Genomic DNA, 23,079 nt, shown 5'->3' with positions numbered 1-23,079 from the left:
CACAGATTCCTTCCACATAGGCCCCCTTGTCCATCCTTGGCACATGTACAGTTTTTCGCTTCAGCTCTGTGAACAGCTCAGCTCTGCCATTCAGCCTTGCCCTGCAACTCTGGTCAATGGTATCCAGCCTCCCTTGAGAGACAAAATTCTTCTTCGCCATCAAGGATGGTGTTCTTGTAGGCACCCCACAACTCTTCAGGATTCCTCAAAACACCCAGACCCCCCCCCCCCAAATCCTCTCTCAGCCTGTTCGCAATCTCCTCAGCTGCCCTCTCATCCTTGAGCTTGCCAACATCCAACCTCGGCTGGGATGGTACCATTCTCCAGGATTTAAGCTGCAACTTCAGAGCTGTTACAACAAGCCTGTGGTCGTTATTGAGGAACTGAGTACTCCGGTAGACCCTGCAGTTCTGGATCATCCTCCAGTGACCATAAATGAGCACATGGTCAACCTCCTTTGCCAGCGTTGGAATACCAAGTCCAGCGATGAGTCTGTGGGCGCTGATCAACCACAGACTCGAGCGTAGCATAGAATGCGTCCTTCAGGGTGAGATCACTCACCTCAAAAGGAGCATATACAGAGACCAGGCAAATGACAGCCAAGGAGTGACAAATCCTTAGTCTCATCATGCGCTCGTTGACCAGTGTTACCTCAATTATCATTGGAGTCAGTTTATTCGACACAGCTACAGCAACTCCTTGAGTATGGTAACCATCAGAGTGACCAGACCAATAGTAGGTGTAACCACCCACCATGATCTCGCCGCAATCCGGTCTCCGAACCTCAGAGAGTGCTGCAATACCGATGTCCCGAGTCGATAGGTGTGTAACTTCCTGTATGCCATCTTTTCAGACATTGCAATCATATGAATGTCGGAAACTAATTTGTAATGTTCATGACTTTCTGTCATCAATTCAGGTTCAAGGCATCTACGTTTTCGAACAAACCTTTGTGGGAGCACTTTGGTCTTGAATTGGTAAAGAAGTTACAGTGTGCAACGGTCACACGGATTTGTATAAGTTTATATCAGATATGCTTCGTTCGCAGGTGGCAGACTTAGCCCTGCAGATAGGCTCTTGTCGTGTCCAATTACTATTAGTACAATCAAATTCAGGACAAATCACTGCCTCCAATGTCTTTGTCTGTAGCCCATGGAGTACTTCTCTCCCCCTTCAGACCGGTGCTCCAGAACCACATCTACTTCCTTGGGTTTTAGTGAATTTTAAGCTCTAGATATTATTGGAATATCCCCATGATGAGACCGAAGCACAACACCTGTTGCTCTCACATCGCAGGAAGGTCAGTGCCTCTCGGTCTTTTACCTCCCCTACTCGTGTCTTGCTCCTTTTGCTCTCTCTCTCTCTCTCAGCCCTCTGATCATCCGCAGCTCCTCCAGGACATGTACATTCTTCTTGTATCCTTCTCCATGTTAAACTCACAAAGACTTTCCATCTCACTCTTTCCCGAGGTGGAACAACCTTCGATTTTACTTTTCACTCCAGGGCTTCAAGCAAGAGGTACACCACAATCATGTCATTCCCCCATATGGACCCATGATCTTTTTTTACCCCCGTTAACCACACCCAGAGAACACACTGACATTGACCCAATGTTGGATTTGGAGGTTACCGTGTCCCCCCCCCCCCACCCTTCCTCTCTTTCGGCTCTCTGTCCTCCCTTCCTCTTCAGTCATTCCTTTGCTTGATTTGTACAACTGTCGCCCCACTGTCCCACTGCCGGTAGATTGCTTTCTTCCCTCTGTAACCTCGCTCTTCTGTGAGCCGAGATGTTGTAGACAAGTTAATACAGGTGTGTGGAACTGTCTATCTGGATCGTGCATCACGTGTTGCTAATATTTGCTGCACAGTCGTCGATCACTTCTTTTTCTTCTCCCTCCTTTCTGTGCAGCAGAGGCTATGGGTAGCATCATTGAGTGAGGGGGAATGGTTAGTGCTGCTGATGCAGTGCCTCCTGTAGATTAGAGCAGGAAGAGTAGGGTACTGGTGATAGCTCGCTTACTATTCACGAAGGACACCGTGGGATTTTTAACAACTCTCAACAACTAATCCGAGCAGGCAGCACACCCAGTTTAAGGTCCATCCAAGGGATGGCACGGACATTGATGCCTCGCCCTGCTTGTGAATCACCAGGGTGGCAGTTTATAGCTGAGTCGAGATTCTAACCCAGGCTAGACAGTGTCTCTGGCTGGAATCTTGAGCTGGTGTCTGAAGGCTGGTGTGTCTCTGGCTGGAATCTCTAGCTGGTGTCTGAAGGCTGGTGTGTCTCTGGCTGGAATCTTGAGCTGGTGTCTGAAGGCTGGTGTGTCTCTGTCTGGAATCTCTAGCTGGTGTCTGAAGGCTGGTGTGTCTCTGGCTGGAATCTCTAGCTGGTGTCTGAAGGCTGGTGTGTCTCTGGCTGGAATCTCTAGCTGGTGTCTGAAGGCTGGTGTGTCTGGCTGAAATCTGGAGCTGGTGTCTGAAGGCTGGTGTGTCTCTGGCTGGAATCTCTAGCTGGTATGTCTGAAGGCTGGTGTGTCTCTGGCTGGAATCTCTAGCTGGTATGTCTGAAGGCTGGTGTGTCTCTGGCTGGAATCTCCAGCTGGTATGTCTGAAGGCTGGTGTGTCTCTGGCTGGAATCTCCAGCTGGTGTCTGAAGGCTGGTGTGTCTCTGGCTGGAATCTCTAGCTGGTGTCTGAAGGCTGGTGTGTCTCTGGCTGGAATCTCTAGCTGGTGTCTGAAGGCTGGTGTGTCTCTGGCTGGAATCTCTAGCTGGTATGTCTGAAGGCTGGTGTGTCTCTGGCTGGAATCTCCAGCTGGTGTCTGAAGGCTGGTGTGTCTGAAGGCTGGTGTGTCTCTGGCTGGAATCTCCAGCTGGTGTCTGAAGGCTGGTGTGTCTGAAGGCTGGTGTGTCTCTGGCTGGAATTTCTAGCTGGTGCCTGAAGGCTGATGTGTCTCTGGCTGGTATGTCTGAAGGCTGGTGTGTCTCTGGCTGGAATATCTAGCTGGTGTGTCTGAAGGCTGATGTGTCTCTGGCTGGTATGTCTGAAGGCTGGTGTGTCTCTGGCTGGAATCTCCAGCTGGTGTCTGAAGGCTGGTGTGTCTCTGTCTGGAATCTCTAGCTGGTGTCTGAAGGCTGGTGTGTCTCTGGCTGGAATCTCTAGCTGGTGTCTGAAGGCTGGTGTGTCTGGCTGGAATCTGGAGCTGGTGTCTGAAGGCTGGTGTGTCTCTGGCTGGAATCTCCAGCTGGTGTCTGAAGGCTGGTGTGTCTCTGGCTGGAATCTCTAGCTGGTATGTCTGAAGGCTGGTGTGTCTCTGGCTGGAATCTCTAGCTGGTATGTCTGAAGGCTGGTGTGTCTCTGGCTGGAATCTCCAGCTGGTGTCTGAAGGCTGGTGTGTCTCTGGCTGGAATCTCTAGCTGGTATGTCTGAAGGCTGGTGTGTCTCTGGCTGGAATCTCTAGCTGGTATGTCTGAAGGCTGGTGTGTCTCTGGCTGGAATCTCCAGCTGGTATGTCTGAAGGCTGGTGTGTCTCTGGCTGGAATCTCCAGCTGGTGTCTGAAGGCTGGTGTGTCTCTGGCTGGAATCTCTAGCTGGTGTCTGAAGGCTGGTGTGTCTCTGGCTGGAATCTCTAGCTGGTGTCTGAAGGCTGGTGTGTCTCTGGCTGGAATCTCTAGCTGGTGTCTGAAGGCTGGTGTGTCTCTGGCTGGAATCTCTAGCTGGTGTCTGAAGGCTGGTGTGTCTCTGGCTGGAATCTCTAGCTGGTATGTCTGAAGGCTGGTGTGTCTCTGGCTGGAATCTCCAGCTGGTGTCTGAAGGCTGGTGTGTCTGAAGGCTGGTGTGTCTCTGGCTGGAATCTCCAGCTGGTGTCTGAAGGCTGGTGTGTCTGAAGGCTGGTGTGTCTCTGGCTGGAATTTCTAGCTGGTGCCTGAAGGCTGATGTGTCTCTGGCTGGTATGTCTGAAGGCTGGTGTGTCTCTGGCTGGAATATCTAGCTGGTGTGTCTGAAGGCTGATGTGTCTCTGGCTGGTATGTCTGAAGGCTGGTGTGTCTCTGGCTGGAATCTCCAGCTGGTGTCTGAAGGCTGGTGTGTCTCTGTCTGGAATCTCTAGCTGGTGTCTGAAGGCTGGTGTGTCTCTGGCTGGAATCTCTAGCTGGTGTCTGAAGGCTGGTGTGTCTGGCTGGAATCTGGAGCTGGTGTCTGAAGGCTGGTGTGTCTCTGGCTGGAATCTCTAGCTGGTATGTCTGAAGGCTGGTGTGTCTCTGGCTGGAATCTCTAGCTGGTATGTCTGAAGGCTGGTGTGTCTCTGGCTGGAATCTCCAGCTGGTGTCTGAAGGCTGGTGTGTCTCTGGCTGGAATCTCTAGCTGGTATGTCTGAAGGCTGGTGTGTCTCTGGCTGGAATCTCTAGCTGGTATGTCTGAAGGCTGGTGTGTCTCTGGCTGGAATCTCCAGCTGGTGTCTGAAGGCTGGTGTGTCTCTGGCTGGAATTTCTAGCTGGTGTCTGAAGGCTGATGTGTCTCTGGCTGGTATGTCTGAAGGCTGGTGTGTCTCTGGCTGGAATCTCGAGCTGGTGTGTCTGAAGGCTGATGTGTCTGTGGCTGGTATGTCTGAAGGCTGGTGTGTCTGAAGGCTGGTATGTCTGAAGGCTGGTGTGTCTGGCTGGAATCTCGAGCTGGTGTCTAAAGGCACGTGTCTGGCTGGTGTCTGAAGGCAGAACCAGCAAGTTTGTTTTGATTACGATTAATTTTGATGTCGATGGTTAAAGTATATAGTGTCCATCATTGTATTTCTTTGTGGTGTTTGTCATGGCTTTGAATGACCATGTACTTTGGACTACAGTGTGTGCAAAGTTTTACTTTTTAAAATCCTTTTTGCGAAAAAGGTGTTCGTCGATGTCTCAACAGTGCTGTGTTCATGTAAACTTGTGGAATTCCTCGTAATTATGTACGAAGCTTCCTTTTGGGTGGTGATTCAACCCAAATTATACCCCCAATACCTTCCGCCCTACCTCCAAAAGGGCAGTTCCACCCAGCAACCCTCCCTGTCTCAACTTTACACACAGAACAAATACTTTCCTGTGTCCGACACAGCCAGTACAAATCTGTCTCTGCTGGATGTGACACGTGAGCTGTCCCACACACCCACCCCCGAGCTCCCTATAACCTCGACCCCCTGTCCCCCTATCACCCCTACATTCACCTGCTCTTTTCTGCACACCGTTCATATTTAATCATATCCACCTCTTACTCACTCCACTGAAATCCCAAAGTTGCTTTGTCTCGTATTACCATGACAATTCCAAGTTCAGGGCCTCCGTCCCGCCATCCTTACCAGCCTCCCCTCCCCCAGTCCCACCCTTCCTCTGGATTCCTGTCCACCCCGTGCGGGATTCCTGGCGGTTTCAGGGATGTTCTGAGCCATGCGGCCGCTACTACTCGCTCTCTTGGCTACGACCTTGGCAGTGGATGCGACGATCGCACGACGCTTCCACAGGGCTCGGGTGCACCTGTATCGACAGGACCACGGTGCGCGATCGCACGGTGGTGGTGGGACCTCACACGGCCGTGGCAGGTATGGGACCAGCAGCAGTTGGAAGACCATTGGCCGGCGTGGGACTAGTGGCAGGGATAGGAGCATAGTTAGGTTTGGAACCAGCTGAAGGTTTGGAACCAGCCGAAGGTATGGAAGCAGCTGAAGGTATGGGACCAGCCGAAGGTATGGGACCAGCTGAAGGTATGGAAGCAGCTGAAGGTATGGAACCAGCCGAAGGTATGGAACCAGCTGAAGGTATGGAACCAGCTGAAGGTTTGGAACCAGCCGAAGGTATGGAAGCAGCTGAAGGTATGGAAGCAGCTGAAGGTATGGAACCAGCTGAAGGTATGGGACCAGCTGAAGGTATGGAACCAGCCGAAGGTATGGGACCAGCTGAAGGTATGGAACCAGCTGAAGGTTTGGAACCAGCCGAAGGTATGGAAGCAGCTGAAGGTATGCGACCAGCAGCAGTTGGGAGACCATTGGCCGGTGTGGGACTAGCGGCAGGGATAGGAGCAGAGTTAGGTTTGGAACCAGCTGAAGGTTTGGAACCAGCCGAAGGTATGGAAGCAGCTGAAGGTATGCGACCAGCAGCAGTTGGGAGACCATTGGCCGGTGTGGGACTAGCGGCAGGGATAGGAGCAGAGTTAGGTTTGGAACCAGCTGAAGGTATAGAACCAGCTGAAGGTATGGAACCAGCTGAAGGTATGGAACCAGCTTAAGGTATGGAACCAGCTGAAGGTTTGGAACCAGCTGAAGGTTTGGAACCAGCTGAAGGTTTGGGACCAGCTGAAGGTATGGGACCAGCTGAAGGTATGGGACCAGCTGAAGGTATGGAACCAGCTGAAGGTTTGGAACCAGCTGAAGGTATGGGACCAGCAGCAGTTGGGAGACCATTGGCCAGGTGAAGGTTTCGGCCCAAGTCTTTCACGAATTGGCTGGACAGGCATGACAATCGACGAAGTAGTCAGAGTCGGATTTGGGATTTGTTTGCGGTGCCGGCGATAGCTCGCCTACTCTTCATGAAAGACACCACGGGATCTTTAATGTCCACCAACGAATTCCGGGCAGACGCGGCGCCCAGTTTAACGTCCATCCGAGGGACGACACACACATTGATGAATCACCCTGCCTGTGAAACACCGGGATGACAGTTTAAAGCCGGTTCGGGATTCGATCAAGATCGAGTCATTTGGACAAAAAGATTGATGTTTGAAGTTGCAGCAAAAGTTAACGCAGGGGGTGCACCTGGGCAATGTTGGGCCAAATGTCCCAATTTCCTCATCAGTCGGCTCCCAAACTTTACAGGTGGGGGGGGGGGGAGGAGTTGTACCCATGACCTGACCCGAGGTATCCCCAGCATGAAGGCAAAATCTGCTGGAGATTGGCATCGCTGTTTATTTCTGTGATCTTCAGACACTACCTGCTGGTCCCGTTTGGCTAAGTTCCGAGTTTTTGTAACGGCACCTGGGTTGGCAATCACAAACCAGCTGGTGTGTTGGTGGTGCCACGACTCATGATCAATGATCGAACTGCATTTTGGAATTATTTATTTATTTATTTATTTATTGGGCTAGCAAAATAGCTTCGACTTAAAGGTACACACACACACACACACACACACACACACACACACACACACACACACACACACACACACACACACACACACACACACACCTGTGAGTTGTCTCGCCAAAGGTTTGAATCCCGGCCCATATATAAATTGTCCTCCTGCTGTTTCACATGCAGAGTGAGGCATCAATGTGTGTGCCATCCATCTGAAGGACGTTAAGCCGGAGGACCCATCTGCCAGCCCTGGTCGTTGGTGGACGTTTAAAGATTGCACCGTGTATTTTGCGAAGAGTCAGTGAGTCGTTAACGACACTTTGAAGAAACTATAAAATTTCGCCTTCAGTTGACTACCCTGGGATGGAGGGGAGATCTGTCCAGGATTGTGTCTCGCCTTGGCGTGAATACCCAAAAGATCTCGTGTCATAGAAGTCCGCGCCTCCATTGTCATTAGTAGTACGTACCTGGATGAAGTTTCTGAGAAGTAAGAGGTTTGTAAATTTCGAATTTATTAGAGTGAACTTTCATGATGGGGGAACTAATGACCCTCTGTGGTACCTCGTATTGATGATCTTTAAATATTTTGAGAACTGGACCTCTGAAATCATGGTAATTGGTGAATCGACATTCATTAAATTCCTTGGGTTTCTCTGCTTCTTCAGTAATTGGTGTGCCCGTTATGAGAGCAAGACCATCTCATGTGCCGTGCTGGATGGTAACGGAGAGCATGTGAGGGCAGAGAGCCGACGATGTCCTTGGGGGGGGTCTCATTGCCCCAACCGTGTGATGTAAGCGACCCTGCCATTTGACTCATTCTCTACTTTTTGTTTTTTAGTCGGTGAAATGATGTCTTTGTTGTTAATGTTTTAATTTTTTTTAAATAGTGTTTATGGACTTCAGTCCACGTATTTATAAAGAAGCCAACACAGAGCAGCAACCAACCTAACATCCTTCTCTCACCAATCCAATCCCGAATCATCTCTCAAAGGTACCGCACCTACCTGGTACCAACTTACAAAATGGGACACAAGACCGTCACCGCTCTCACATGGGGCTGCTGTCCAGGCTACTCGGGAACTGATTGCCGGAGTAAGGATGGCCACCAGGTGGTGGGACGTCAGGCTCATCCGGACACAGCGAAAGGGACACAGACAGGATCTATTCCAAACTCACGGATTCACTCCGGTAATGAGCTTAATCTTCAATTGTGTTGTTGTTGTCACTCATCACTAAAATATTTCAGGCTCTACCAGGGGCCATTGGTTAATGGTGGGTGATCGTGGAGGGACAGAGCTCAGCGGTTGAAGTTTGTAGAGCGAGTTCGGGCAGGAATTTTCATTTCCTCCTATCTACCCACTCGGCCACATTGCTGACGAGCGCCCATTCAAAGCAAAAGGAATTTATTTTCTTGCATTCACTTGTTAAACCAATTTCTTTGGTCCTTCAGACAGGTTGTGGTGCACAATAAAGTCATTATTTACAGCAATGGCAACTTAGGTTTTGACTGACATGAGGAATGTGCCCTCCTTTTCTAGACTCTTCACCCGGCATGCTCGGAAAGAAGATCAGGGAGCTGGAAGGAGAATTCACTCGCCTTTCGGGAACAGTTGGTCGACTTGAGAGCTCTTTATCACGGATGCCAGACAGCCTGCGTGCTGTTCTGCAGGAGGACACAGGCCGAATTATTGCAACTCTGCGAGGAAATAAGGTCATTGCTAAGACTTTTGAACAGTTTTATCCTTATGCTGAATTACAGTACTTTATAGGAGGTCCGCAGTCCGCAATGTACCTTGGTACTGATAAACACGGCAAAGAGAAGTTGATAAAACACTCGCACTTTGTCATTGTGTTGCAGGAGCTCGGTCGCTCTTCCCTTCACTCGTTGCCGCTCAAGAACGGCCCAGGAGCAGTTGTGCTCGGAGTGGAGGCAAATGAAAAGACACCTTGGACTGGAGTGGAGGATGCGCTTCATGGCCTTTCTGAGGTCAGAGATACTCTTGCCGAGCAAACTAAAGCTCTAGACGGACTGCGTACCCTGCTGCAAGATCACAGCAATCGGATCGTCAGTCTGGAAGCACAAGTGAAAAAGATTCCACCTGAACACAAACTTTTACATCTGAACGAGGATATGCAGAAATGTAGATGTGAAAAGGAGCTGCATGCGTTGGAGAACACGTACCAAACAGAGAAGGATGTACTACAAAAACATGCTGAGGACCTGGAGAAGAAGGTTCATTCATCAGATGTCTCTGTTTCAACAGCTCTGGCTTTGGTACATCGACGTCTTGAGCAGCTTGAAGAGAAAGTTAACTCCACAAGCAGATCAGTGACGAAGCATCAGGATGTGTTACGAAGTATTCAGGTTGACGAGCACGATGAAGGGTTCGAGAATCGCCTGCGTGGAGATCTGGAGGGGATGCATGTGGGGTTTGATGCCATTGCTTCTCAACTACATGAACGAGGAGGTCCTGTGGAAGACACTGAGAGTATGAGCATCATGCATCGCCTTGATGTTCTTGATCATAAGATGTTAGAACTGGAAGGAAGATGTACAATGAGCTGCATCACCGAACCTGATAACACAAGAAAACTGGAAACTCGGTTAGACGGATATGTGCAAAACTGCAATGACGTGGCTGCAACAGCTTCACATAACTCAAGGCGATTGGATGCATTGAACCACACAAGACTCTCGAGGAGCAGAAACTTTCACAAGCTTGACAGGGAGCTGTCCAGGCTTGACCTGCTCGTGAGCGGACACGGAGCACGACTTGCGTCGAGTGAGAGTCATTTTTTCGAGCTTGAGCGAAATCAAGGAAGCACAACAAGACAACTCTCACAAAAACTTGACACTACGCAGACCTTTCTCAGTAGGCTGCATACAGATGTTGACGCTTGCTGCGGGAGGCTTTCACATGTGGAGGGAGTTTGCTCTAAGCTCGATTCCATTGCACTTGGCCTGCGGGGCATCCGCGAAGATCTTGGAGAGAACGTGGCTTCCTTGTGGCGGTGTGTACATCAGATGAACACTTCCAATGGAATGTCTTGCCCACAAGGCCAGGATGAACAAACTTTAAATGTGGCTGTGCACGCACAAACCTCAGAACTCCCACTGCAGTTAGTCTCAGGTATTTTTATACTTTTCTTCCTTGATGGATTATTCACTAATGTAACCATAACCCAGGCAATAATTCAACATATTCCTAAATTTATTTAGATTTATCCCAGGAAGCAAAGCAGGTGTAGTTCAGGATTCTCATTCTGACATGCTGCAACAGCACCACCACCAGGCACTACCCGAAAGTATTTGTTGAAAAGAAACTGATCGAAACAAACTGCTGTATTGAGATTATTGAAAATTGTCTCGAATTTCACGTTTTACAAAGTTTTTGTCCTTTCTAATTCCAGACGTTGATCATTAAAGGTCAGCAAGCATGATAACAGCTCTTTGGCAACAAGATAGATTTTCATACCTGGACTAAGCCTAAGTCTACACTTCCTCGCAGGTTCACCAAGAGCTCAGCCATCGCACTGCACTGTTTTTGCGGCTGTGCTGACCCAGTCTGTCTCTGAGCAAGAAACGATCAAATTCAACAAAGTTTTGGTCAATGATGGAGATCATTATGACCCAGAGTCTGGTAAGCTTCTCTATATAGTTTGAACACATTTGGTCATTACTGTGAGTTTGTCACGGTCCTGTTTTGCTTTCTGCGTCTTCTTAAAATTGAACGAAACGCCACACACACACACACACACACACACACACACACACACACACACACACACACACACACACACACACACACACACACACACACACACACACACACACACACACACACACACACACACACACACACACACACACATACATACACACAATAACGAAACTGCTGCTCACTCAACGTTATGCACTTCACAACCAAAATATCAACCACGGTGTGATGCACTGTCTCATGTGTTTGTATGTACGCAAGGCCTTGAATCAGATTTTCTGCCATCATGTAATGTTAAGTACCAAGTCATTTCATGGACGATTTTCTTTTCCAATTCAAGTTTATCCAACGCCAAATCGAGCAAAGTGGACGTGACTTCTCATTAAGCTGAATATCTTTGCATAACACAAAATTCCTGTTCAAGGGAGCAATGGTTTTAGATATTAAATCGGACCAACCGTATCATAAATGGCCGTAACTTGGGAAACACCTGGGAAACATACTCAGGTCCCCAGCATCAATTGTGACGTCATATCAAACGAAGAAGAAGAATTGTGACGCTCCCTCTCTCTCGCCCCCCTTCTCTCGCCCCCCCTCTCTCTCCCCCCCCATCTCGCCCCTCCTCTCTCCCCCTCTCTTGAATTGTGACGCCCCTCTCTCTCACCCCCTCTCTCGCCCCCTCCCTTTCCCCCCCTCTCTCGCCCTCCTCTCCCCCCCCCTCTTCCCCTCCTCCTCTCTCACCCCTCTCTCTGTAAATGTATTCACAAATGTCTACCAAGCACAACAATTAATTCAAACCTTGGGAAAAAAACAGCTTTCAAACCCTTGGGAAACAGCTGTTTCCCTTGGGAAAATTCAAACCTTGGGATTAATTAATAATTTGAACAATTAATTCAAACCTTGGGAAAAAAAACACCTTTCAAACCTTGGGAAACACTTGGGAAACAGCTGAAATTGATGAGGAACGATATCAAACCTTGAAAAGGCACATGCTCAGGTCCCCAGCATCGATTATGACGTTATACCAAACGAAGAAGAAGAATTTTGACGTCAATCGTGCAAAAAAAAAACAAAAATAAATATATAAACATTAATTGTGACATAATTCGTGACGTCATAGCACCGTGTCCTGTCATTGGTTGACAGACTTTATTGGTTGACAGACAATATATAGGTCGTTATTGGTTGACAGACATTGGTCATTGTATCACGTGATTCTTTTTATTACTGCCAATTATTGTGCTGTTATTATTATTAATATGCTGTTATCATTATTCTGAGATATCTTTGGGAAAAAATGGCATGATAAGGTGGAACGACACTTCAGCTGCGATATATACACCTTTCCAACACTGAAAAAAGCAATAAATGGCCGCAACTTGGGAACCGCTCTTCCGATTAATATCAAACCGTGAAAAGGCACATCCGCGGGTCCTCGGCAATATTCCTGGCAAGTTTCAATCAGATCAGACCGGTGGTCATCGAGAAACAGCGGTCGCAGACAGACAGACATACAGACACGCACACAGAGATTGCTGGAATTATAGATAGACTCGTACGTGTCCGTAACAATAAAAAATAAAAATAAAAAAAGAATAAATAAATATTCCAACTGAGAGCAAGAAACAACAACCACACAGGCCGTTTCTTCGCTGTCATGTGCCCGTGCGTCTGTGGTGCGGAAGTTCGCATATCACAGTTACGATGATTCGCAATTTAGGTTTTAATGGCCAATTATTCAATTAGCTCAAACGTATTTTACCTTTTCGCAATGTCGTCGCAAGTAAAAACAAAAAGAGAAGAGAAGAGATAAAAAAAATTTACTTCCTGGTTTGGAGCATACCAGCACTCTGATGTTACCGAAATTTATGCACCGTCTAATATGAAAACGATCGTAACTTGGGGCATTGTGTTTATCTATAAATCTTCTTCTTCTTCTTTCGGCTGCTCTCGTTAGGGGTTGCCACAGCGGATCATCCATATGATCCGCATCGTGATTTGGCACATGTTTTACGCCGGATGCCCTTCCTGACGCAACCCTGGTCGCCTCTTACGACACAGGGATATGGTACACCTATTTTAACTGGGGTATACACTGGCCCAGTATACTGGTACTCATTTCGCCGACCTCGGAAGGATGACAGGCTGAGTCAACCCCCTGGTGTATTAATTCAGTGGCCCAACAGGGCTTGAACTCAGGACCTTTTGGATCCCAAGCCGCTGCCCTAACCACTGCGCAAACACCAGGCTATTGTGTTTATCTATAAATGCGCATAAGAAATCGATAAATTATTAGACTACACGAAGTCATCATTATCTGGAAGCCCGTACGTTGTAACCCGTAATGGCGAATGCGGCTGAGCTTCCCTTCCCCATCGACCACGCCCACGCAACAACGTCTCTTGTCATTGGTTTGTAAATAAATGGCTATAACTTGGGAAGCACTTGTCCGATTAATATCAATCCTTTGAAAGGCACATCCTCAGGTCCCCAGCAATATATCTGGCAAGTTTCAATTAGATCGGACCAGTGGTTGTCGAGAAACAGCGGTCACAGACACACACACACACACACACACACACACACACACACACACACACACACACACACAGATATGTATATATATATATATATATATATATATATATATATATATATATATATATATATATATATATGTATATACATATATATGGTGTGATCAAAACGTTTGGTGAATGGAACCATCACTAATGAATGCATGAACATTGTTGAGGTCAGTGGGCAGGACATATTTTGTGAACCTTCTCACTTTCCAGCACGCAACAAACACCATTGTACTCTGTGCCAGTGCGCCATGGCATTGCTTTGTGCGAGCGTGTTTGTGGCGTCTGGTGCTTTTGTGGACAATGTCGAAGTTTGAGCAACGTGCAAACATGAAATTTTGTTTTAAACTTGACAAGACAGCTCCAGAAACACACAAAATGCTCATAAGTCTACACAGATGAAGCTGTGACAAAGAAGAATGTTTCCAAGTGCATTCAAAGGTTTCGTGAAGGAAAAGAGTCACTGGAAGATGATGAAAGAAGTGGTCATCTGTCATATCAACAGCACGAGCCGATGAAAACATCGCTCAAGTCAGCACCGTCATCCATGAAAACCAATGTAAACCATTTGAGAAACCGCGGAGGAGACCAATGTTTCATTTGGTTCCGTTCAGGACATACTGACAGATGACTTGAACATGACATGCGTCAGCTCAAAGTTCGTTCGTTCCGTGCATCCACACAAATGACCAAAAAGAAAATCGTGTCTTCATTTCGTCCAACTTGTTTGATCAATGCGTTTTGGGTCCAACATTCTTAAGCCCAGGTAATAACGGGTAATGAGTCGTGGGTTTACAGGTATGACCCGGAAACGAAAGCACAGAGCTCCCAGTGGAAGACGACCACGTCATGCAGAATTTCTTCCCAAAGGTACTACCCATCAATGCGGTTTTCTACGTGGAAGTTATGAAACGTTTTCACGAGGCAGATGGAAAAAGACCACAAAAGTGGAAGAACTGGTTGCTCCTCCATCAGGACAACATGCCCTGCCACATCTCACTCTCTATCCAACATTTTTTGGTGGGAAAAAAACATTACTGTTGTCCCGCATCTGCCTTATTCGCCCGACTTGGCACCGTGTGACTTCTGGCTGTTCCACAAATTGAAAAAAACGACGAAACAGAGGTGGTTTGACAAGATCGAAGACATAAAATCCAAACTTCTCAAGCGATTAACAGAGGACTTACAGAAATGTTTGACAGTGGCAGGAATGGTGGAACAAGTGTCTATCTGGGAGGACAGTACCTCGAAGGGGATTAATGATGTAAGTGTTTAATGTTTAATAAAATGATTTTATTCTAACATCCACCATACTTTCTGATCACACCTCCTATATGTACATGCATAAATATATGAATATATATATATATATAAGGTCCGTCTAAAAAGTAACGGGACTGACTTCACAGAAATTTTCTTACAAAAAATATATTGAAATCACAGCTTGTCCCCTTCAAAATAGTTTCCCTCCAGTCTCACACACTTGTCCATCGTCTTCTTCCACGCTTCGATGCACCTCTGGAAGGCTTCTTTTGGAATCCTCCGGAGCTCCATCATCACGGACCTTTTGATGGCCTCATCAGGAAATCGGGTCCCCTTGATCACCCCCTTGACCTTGGGGAATAGGAAAAAATCCCAAGGCGCCAAGTCTGGCGAATACGGGGGTTGCTCCAGAGTTGGCACGTTCCTCTCCACCAGAAACTGTTGGATGCTCAGGGCACTGTGAGCAGGGGCGTTGTCATGGTGGAGCACCCAGGCGTTATTCTCCCAGAGATCCCTCCTCTTGTCCCGGACTGATCCCATGAGGCACCGGAGGATCTCCTTGTACACGTATTGATTTACTGTTTGACCCTGTGGTAGAAAGTCGAAGTGGATGATGCCCTTGATGTCAAAAAGCGCGATGAGCATCACCTTGACCTTCGACTTTGACATCCTTGCTTTGGTCTTGGTGATGCCGGACTTTTCCACTGACGACTCTGCCGTTTGGTTTCGGGATCGTATTCGAATATCCACGATTCATCGCCAGTAATGACTCTCCCGAGCAGGTCTGGATCGTCCTTGAGGCGCTCGATAATGTCTTGACAGACAATGATTCTTTGCTGTTTCTGGTCCTCGGACAACAGCTTGGGGACCATCTTTGCGCACACCTTGCGCATTTCGAGATTTTCAGTGATGATGCTCCAGACAGTGTCCTTGTTGATAGAAAGCTCCTCAGCAATCATCTGCACCGTGAGTCGACGATCTGCGTGCACCATCTGCTTCACACGCTCGATGTTGTCCGCCGTTCAGCTCGTTGAAGGTCTTCCAGACCGTGGATCATCTTCAACCTCCTCCCGTCCCTCTTTGAACCTCTTGTGCCATTCAAATGCATGTGTACGTCACATCGTTTCTTCCCCATAGACTTGCTGCAGCATTGCGAAGGATTCGGAAGGTGTTTTGCCAAACTTGGCAAGAAACTTCAGTTTGACTCTCTGCTCACGACTCATAGTGTGATGACTCAGACTCGACAACGTGAAAAGCACGACCTGTAAAAAATCACACAATGAGTGCAGTCAACCATCACCAATCATATATATTGCTGGAATGTTGTGAAAGACTGAAGTAACCTGTTCATTCAAGTTGTGTAAGTGGAGCACACAGCAGGCTCAGTCCCGTTACTTTTTAGACAGACCGTGTGTGTGTGTGTGTGTGTGTGTGTGTGTGTGTGTGTGTGTGTGTGTGTGTGTGTGTGTGTGTGTGTGTGTGTGTGTTGTAGAAAAGTGAAATCACCAAATATGCACCTCACTATCCCCCTTGTCTCCATTGTAACAATGACAAAACACAAAAACAACGGATTTTACCCCGACTTTCGCGGATTTTACCCTGACACTCGCAGATTTTACCCCGTCATTCGTGGATTTTACCCCGACACTCAAGAATTTTACCCCGACACTCGCGGATTTTCCATCGACACTCGCGAATTTTACCCGAATACTTTCGCGGATTTTACCCCGACACTCGCGAATTTTACCCCGACACTCGCGAATTTTACCCTGACACTCACGGATTTCACCCCGACACTCGCGGATTTTACCCCGACACTCGCGGATTTTACCCCGACACTTGTGGATTTTACCCCAACATTCGCGGATTTTTCATGGGTCAGTGAATCCCTGGAACCTATCCCCCCATTTCCCATTGAAACAATGCCCCCACATTCGTGGTTTCATCATTTGCAGGGTTTTCCCGGAACGTAACCCCACGAAATGTTGGGGTCCTGGTATACATAAATTGATTATTTGCAGATTATGCTGTTTTACTCTGTGAGACATAACCCACGGTGATGCCTACCATAACAGTCAGGAGGTGCGTCTGATGTTTAAACGACGAATGTTGTCAGCATTGGTTAGATATTTATTGGTATGCCATCCTGATTAGGGAAAATAAGCCCGAAGTCTGGATTGGTGGCTCCGTTTGATGGTTAACTGATGTTGACCATGTGATCTTTGTCTGTTTGGCAGAGTCGCTGGGGCGAGACCTCCGTTTTGGAGGTGACACTTTGGTGTCAGGTCAGGTCAGGTAAGGTCAGGTCAGGTTCGATCTGTGACCTGCTACAGGTACCATGTAAACCTGTACTAACCTGTTCCATGGTCGGGTTGATGGCGACGAAACCGTCTCCCCCACCAGGTTTTCTGGTAAGGATGGTGTTTGGATATGGACACCCAGCAGGATTAAAAACAAAACCTGTCAAAGGGCGGAGGAGCTCCTTGTGAGCCAACGGCCATCCATATCTAGTGCCCAACTGTGTCTGCGGACATCCTCCTGCAGTTGGGTTACTTTTTATGAGGAGGTTGGTGGCAGGATTTGCACTCTGGCCACCGTAAAACCCTTCATTCCGCAAAACGCAAAAACGCAAAAAAATCTGAAAACCCACTCCGTGGGAGTACCTCCTGTGCAGCTTCCCTTCGCAGGGCAGCTCACCGGATGACGGGATTGGGGCAAAGCCTTCGGGACCCCCAATCTTTGATGATAGGAGGGAAACCACGGGGTAACATCCCTGGGTCAGATTGCGGGAGAGTGTGTCGGAGTGGTGCTGAGGTGTCGTCCACCAGACGGCGGTCTCCTTGGGTTAACCTGAGGTGGTCCCTTCGGGTGGGTGCCTGGAATGTCCTATCCCTAAGAGAGGATGAGCACCTGTCTCCGTTATCATCTGAGCTCAAGCGTTTGGACATCGGGATTGCAGCTCTCTCTGAGGTTCGGAGACTGGATTGCGGCGAGATAATGGTGGGTGGTTACACCTACAATTGGTCTGGTTGCTCTGATGGTTACCATACCCAAGGAGTTGCTGTAGCTGTGTCCAATAAGCTGACCCCAATGATAATTGAGGTAACACCGGTCAACGAGCGTATTATGAGATTAAGGATTCGTCACTCCTTAGGTGTCATTTCCCTGGTCTCTGTTTATGCTCCGACTGAGGCGAGTGATCTCACCGTGAAGGATGCATTCTACGCCACACTCGAGTCTGTGGTTGATCAGTGCCCCAGACGAGATACACTTCTAGTCTTGGGGGATTTCAATGCATCGACTGGAACTGATAGGGATGGTTATGAGGTGTGTGTTGGTCCCCATGGGTCAGGAACTATGAACCAGAATAGCACTAAGTTCCTTGACTTTGCAAGAAGTCATGGACTTATGGTGGCTGGTTCATGGTTTCAGCGCCCACAAGCTCATCGCTGGACTTGGTATTCCAACGCTGGCGGTGTGGCAAAGGAGATTGACCATGTCCTCATTGACGGTCGTTGGAGGATGAGCCAGAACTGCAGGGTCTACCGGAGTGCTCAGTTCCTCAATACTGACCACAGGCTTGTTGTAGCAACTCTAAAGCTGCACCTTAAATCCTGGAGAATGGGACCATCCCAGCCTCGGCTGGATGTTGGCAAGCTCAGGGATGAGAGAGTAGCTGAGGAGTTTGCGAACAGGCTGAGTGGATACTTGGGGGGTCTGGGTGCTTTGGGGGGTCCTGAAGAGTTGTGGAGTGCTTTCAAGACCATCGTCGTTGATGTTGCCGGTGGATGTCTTGGAGCTCACCGCAGGGCAAAGAAGAATTTTGTCTCTCAAGGGACACTGGATACCATTGACCAGAGTCGCAGGGCCAGGCTGAATGGCAGAGCGGAGCTGTTCAGGGAGCTGAGGCGTAAAACTGTACGTGCACTGAGGGTGGACAAGGAGGCCTATGTGTGAGGAATCTGTGAGGGGGTAGAGCATCACCTGTGGACAGGTGATTCTCGTCCCGCTTACAGGGGAATTTGCGCATTGCGTTCATCCAAGCCCATCCATCGGAGCACTGCAGTTCGAGCAGAGAATGGTAGGCTCTTGACAGAGGAGTCTGAAGTGAAGTCCCGCTGGGCCGGTTATTTTGAGCGGTTGTACCAGGCAGATCCCCCAGCTGTCGAGTTGGACGTCAAGGGTGTTACAATCCCTGTTGCTGACCCTCGAATCAACTGTGGTCCAACTTCGCTTGTGGAAACACGGGCTGCGGTGAACCAGTTGAAACGGGGCAAAGCTCCAGGGATCTGTGGCATCCATGCTGAACTTTTCAAGGCTGGTGGAAATGCTGCACTCGTGTCGTTGCATGCAGTTTTGTGCTCTGCCTGGAACACAGGCATCATCCCAACTGACTGGAAGAGGGGCCTTGTTGTCCCTCTCTGGAAAGGGAAGGGTGATCGCCAAGACTGCAACAACTACCGAGGGGTGACGCTGCTCTCAGTGCCGGGCAAGGTCTTTGCTCGGATAATTCTTGATAGGGTTCGCCACCATCTGCTTGAGCACCAGCGTCCAGAGCAGTCAGGCTTTACACCAAAGAGGTCAACAATTGACCGTATCCTTGCCCTTTGTGTCCTCACCGAACGCAGACGAGAGTTTTGGCAGGGGCTGCTTGCAGCTTATGTTGATCTCTGTAAAGCGTTCGATTCAGTGAATCGGGATGTCCTCTGGAGGATTCTTGGTCTTCGTGGGGTGCCACCAAAACTGATCGATCTGATGTCTGAACTCTACTCTGGTACTGAGAGTGATGTGAAGTGTGGTGGTACTATCTCTGACTTATTTCCAGTTGTTACTGGAGTTCGTCAGGGGTGTGTACTTGCCCCCACACTTTTCAGCACTTGTATGGACTGGATTTTAGGGAGGATGTCGGAGAGATCAAGCTGCGGTGCATCGTTTGGGAATGTCAAGATCTCGGACCTTGATTTTGCAGATGATGCAGTCATCTTTGCGGAGACTTTAGACATCTTTTTCGGGGCCTGAGGTGCTGAACGAGGAGTCGGAGCCGCTGGGATTACGGGTTTCTTGGGTCGAAACTAAGATCCAGGCTTTCGGTGACATCTTGGATGCTGCTGTCCTGTCTGTGTCTGTTTGTGGTGAGGATGTTGAGGTCGTGGAGAGATTCACTTACCTTGGCAGTGATATTCATGTCTCTGCTGGCTGCGAGTCAGAGGTCAATAGACGTCTGGGTCGGGCCTGGGGAGTCATGGATTCACTGGATCATGGGGTGTAGCGCTGCCGGTACCTGTGCGGGAGGACGAAAGTCCGAGTCTTCAGGTCCTTGGTACTCCCAGTCTTGCACTATGGATGCGAGACTTGGACTCTGACCAAGGATCTGAGACGGAGACTTAATTCCTTTGGTACCAGGTCTCTTCGGAGAATCCTTGGCTATCGCTGGTCGGATTTTGTGTCCAACGAGCGGTTGCTGAGAGAGACTCGGATGAGATTTGTTACCTGCATAGTCCGTGAGCGTCAGTTGCGGCTGTATGGACATGTGGCTCGTTTTCCTGAGGCAGATCCTGCTCACCAGATTCTCTCAGCGAGGGAGTCTCATGAGTGGAGGAGGCCAGTGGGCCGACCACATGCCTCGTGGTTGCAGCAGGTTGAACATCATCTCAAGGAGATGGGGATGGGCCTGGCACCTGCCTGGGGGAAGGCCAGACGGAGGCCCCTGGAGTACCGGCGGAAAGTGGACGCAGCGACGCGCTGTTCTGGCACATGCTCCCACACCTGACCTGACCTGACTTTGGTGTAGGACTATGTCCAATGGAGATCAGGGGAATGCTCATCACACTCCACATGTTTCCATTTACTCACCAATCACATCACGTACCTTCTCGTTGAATGGTTTGCATTAGCAGGAACAATTGTGTGGGTGACAGATGGATGGTTGTTCTTTGTGAATTATACGGTTTTACCATATGAGAAATAATCCGCAGCGATGCTCACCATAAGTCAGGAGGTGTGTCTGATTGATACATATACACATACAGTATATATATATATATATATATATATATATATATATATATATATATATATATATATATATATATATATATATACATATATATATATATATATATATATATATATATATATATATATACATATATATATATATATATATATATATATATATATATATATATATATATATATATATATACATATATATATATATACATATATATATATACATACATATATATATATATATATACATATATATATATACATACATATATATATATATACATATATATATATATATATATATATATATATATATATATATATATATATATATATATATATATATATATATATATATATATATATATATATATATATATATATATATATATATATATATATATATATATATATATATATATATATATATATATCCTGGTGTTGGCGCAGTGGTTCGGGCAGCAGCTTGGGATCCAAAAGGTCCTGAGTTCAAGCCCCGTTGGGCCACTGAATTAATACACCAGGGGGTTGACTCAGCCTGTCATCCTTCCGAGGTCGGCGAAATGAGTACGAGTGTACTGGGCCGGTGTATACCCCGGTTAAAATAGGTGTACCAGATCCCTGTGTCGCAAGAGGCGACCAGGGTTGCGTCAGGAAGGGCATCCGGCATAAAACGTGCCAAATCACTATGCGGATCATACGGATGATCCGCTGTGGCGACCCCTAACGGGAGCAGCCGAAAGAAGATATATATATATATATATATATATATATATATATATATATATATATATATATATATATATATATATATATATATCGTGCCTATAGAAAGTCTCCACCACCATTCAAATTTTTCACCTTTTGTTGCCTTATAGCCTGGAATTAAATTGCATTAAATCAGACTATTTCCACCTGTATTTACATATCATAACCCACAACTTTCAGGTGAAAATGCCTGGTGTTGGCTTAATGGTTAGGGTGGTGGGCTTTGGATCCTAGGGTCCTGAGTTCAAATCCCGCTCAGCCGTTGAATTAATATCAGGTGGGGTTAACCCGACCTGTCATCCTTCCGAGGTCGGCGAAATGAGTGCCAGCATGCTGGTATCCTGTGTGGGAGTGGCGACCCGTCCAGGATTGTGCCCAATAGCCAAGGAGACTGCTTAAGCAGCACCCACGCTCTGCACAGAGTATGGTCCCAATCTCTCTCTCTTTCAGGTGAAAAACAAATTCTACAAATTTTGGAAAATTAATGAGAAATACAAACCTAGAATATCTTGGTTCTATAAGTGCCCACCCCCCCTCCCCCCTGAGTTAATACTTGGCGGAAGCACCTTTGACAACATTTACAGCTGTGAGTCTGTTGGGATAGGTCTCTACCAACGTTGCACACCTTGATTGGGCAATATTTGCCCATTCTTCTGCAGAAAACTTCAAGCAGAGTCAAATCAAACCACAGATTTTCAAAATTACCGAAATAAATGGGAAATTCCAAATGGTGAGCACATGTCACAATTCCCCCACTCATTCTCCACACAATTGCTCCGTTTCTCTTCCTCTCCACCAGGAATATTTCAGGTTCCATATGATGGCCGCTATCTTTTCCTGGTAACCATTTCACCACAGCACAATAGAAGCATCAAATCGACCCTTTCAGTGTCTGAACGTCAGATGGTGCACATAAACACCTGGCTGGGAGATCCTGAAGCATCAAGAAGTTTTCCAGGATCGGGTGTTGCCAACATCGTGCTTGCACTGCGTGCTGGGGAGTTGGTCTATGTGGAAAACCATGGTGGAAGTGTGGCCTACGGTGAAGATCAGCCTTTATCAAGCTTCACCGGAGCTTTGCTCTATGAAAAGCAGCCAATAAGCTAGACCACATTGCTTACTATCGAAGCTCAGATTCAACCATTGATTGGCCTACATGGTGAAAGTAAGTACAAAGGCCTCAAGTGATGATGTCCCAAGAATGTTTTCGTCCTGACCTCTTCAAAAACTTGGAATTCAGGCTGGACATCAGCCTCGGCTCTTGACTTCTGCTGCACATGCCCCTTCAGCTAGGCCTGAAGCTTGCAGATGTAGTATATAACTCCCCAGACTGTTTCTTCAGAACTTGTCTTCGAAAGTAAAATTGGTCATTATGTGATGTCAGCAATTCTAGATGACGTTTTAAAAAAGCAAAAAAAAAGCACTTTGCTTTCTTCTTGGCCAAAATGGTGTACACTTGATAACTGGGAAACATGAGTCCTGTCATATAGCAAGAACATTTGAATATAAAATCACTTTGTTTACTCCACCAGAGCGGTGTTTTCTTATTACTGTTAATAACGGTGAATGTATTGTATGAGGGACAATGAAATAAAGTGTTTGGGAAGAATATCTGTGCAAGATTGAACATAGCC

At 47.4% G+C, this 23,079-nt stretch overlaps 1 protein-coding gene across 1 annotated transcript; it reads left to right on the top strand.

Moving 5' to 3' along the window:
* Positions 1-5,354: 5,354 nt before the first annotated feature.
* On the top strand, positions 5,355-23,056 carry LOC147028339 (EMILIN-2-like). Its single transcript, XM_085878652.1, has 7 exons — positions 5,355-5,568; positions 7,764-7,889; positions 8,090-8,286; positions 8,637-8,809; positions 8,957-10,229; positions 10,608-10,739; positions 22,245-23,056. The coding sequence occupies exons 1-7, from the start codon at positions 5,417-5,419 to the stop codon at positions 22,550-22,552; spliced, it is 2,361 nt and encodes a 786-aa protein (XP_085734778.1). The 5' UTR covers positions 5,355-5,416; the 3' UTR covers positions 22,553-23,056.
* Positions 23,057-23,079: the final 23 nt, after the last annotated feature.

This window comes from Eptatretus burgeri, chromosome 4, assembly GCF_056783735.1.
Source record: "Eptatretus burgeri isolate ZD-2024b chromosome 4, Ebu_testis_v1, whole genome shotgun sequence".
Lineage (NCBI taxonomy): Eukaryota > Metazoa > Chordata > Myxini > Myxiniformes > Myxinidae > Eptatretus > Eptatretus burgeri.
Note: the sequence above shows the minus strand (reverse complement) of the source record. Positions and strands in the feature narration are given on the sequence as shown.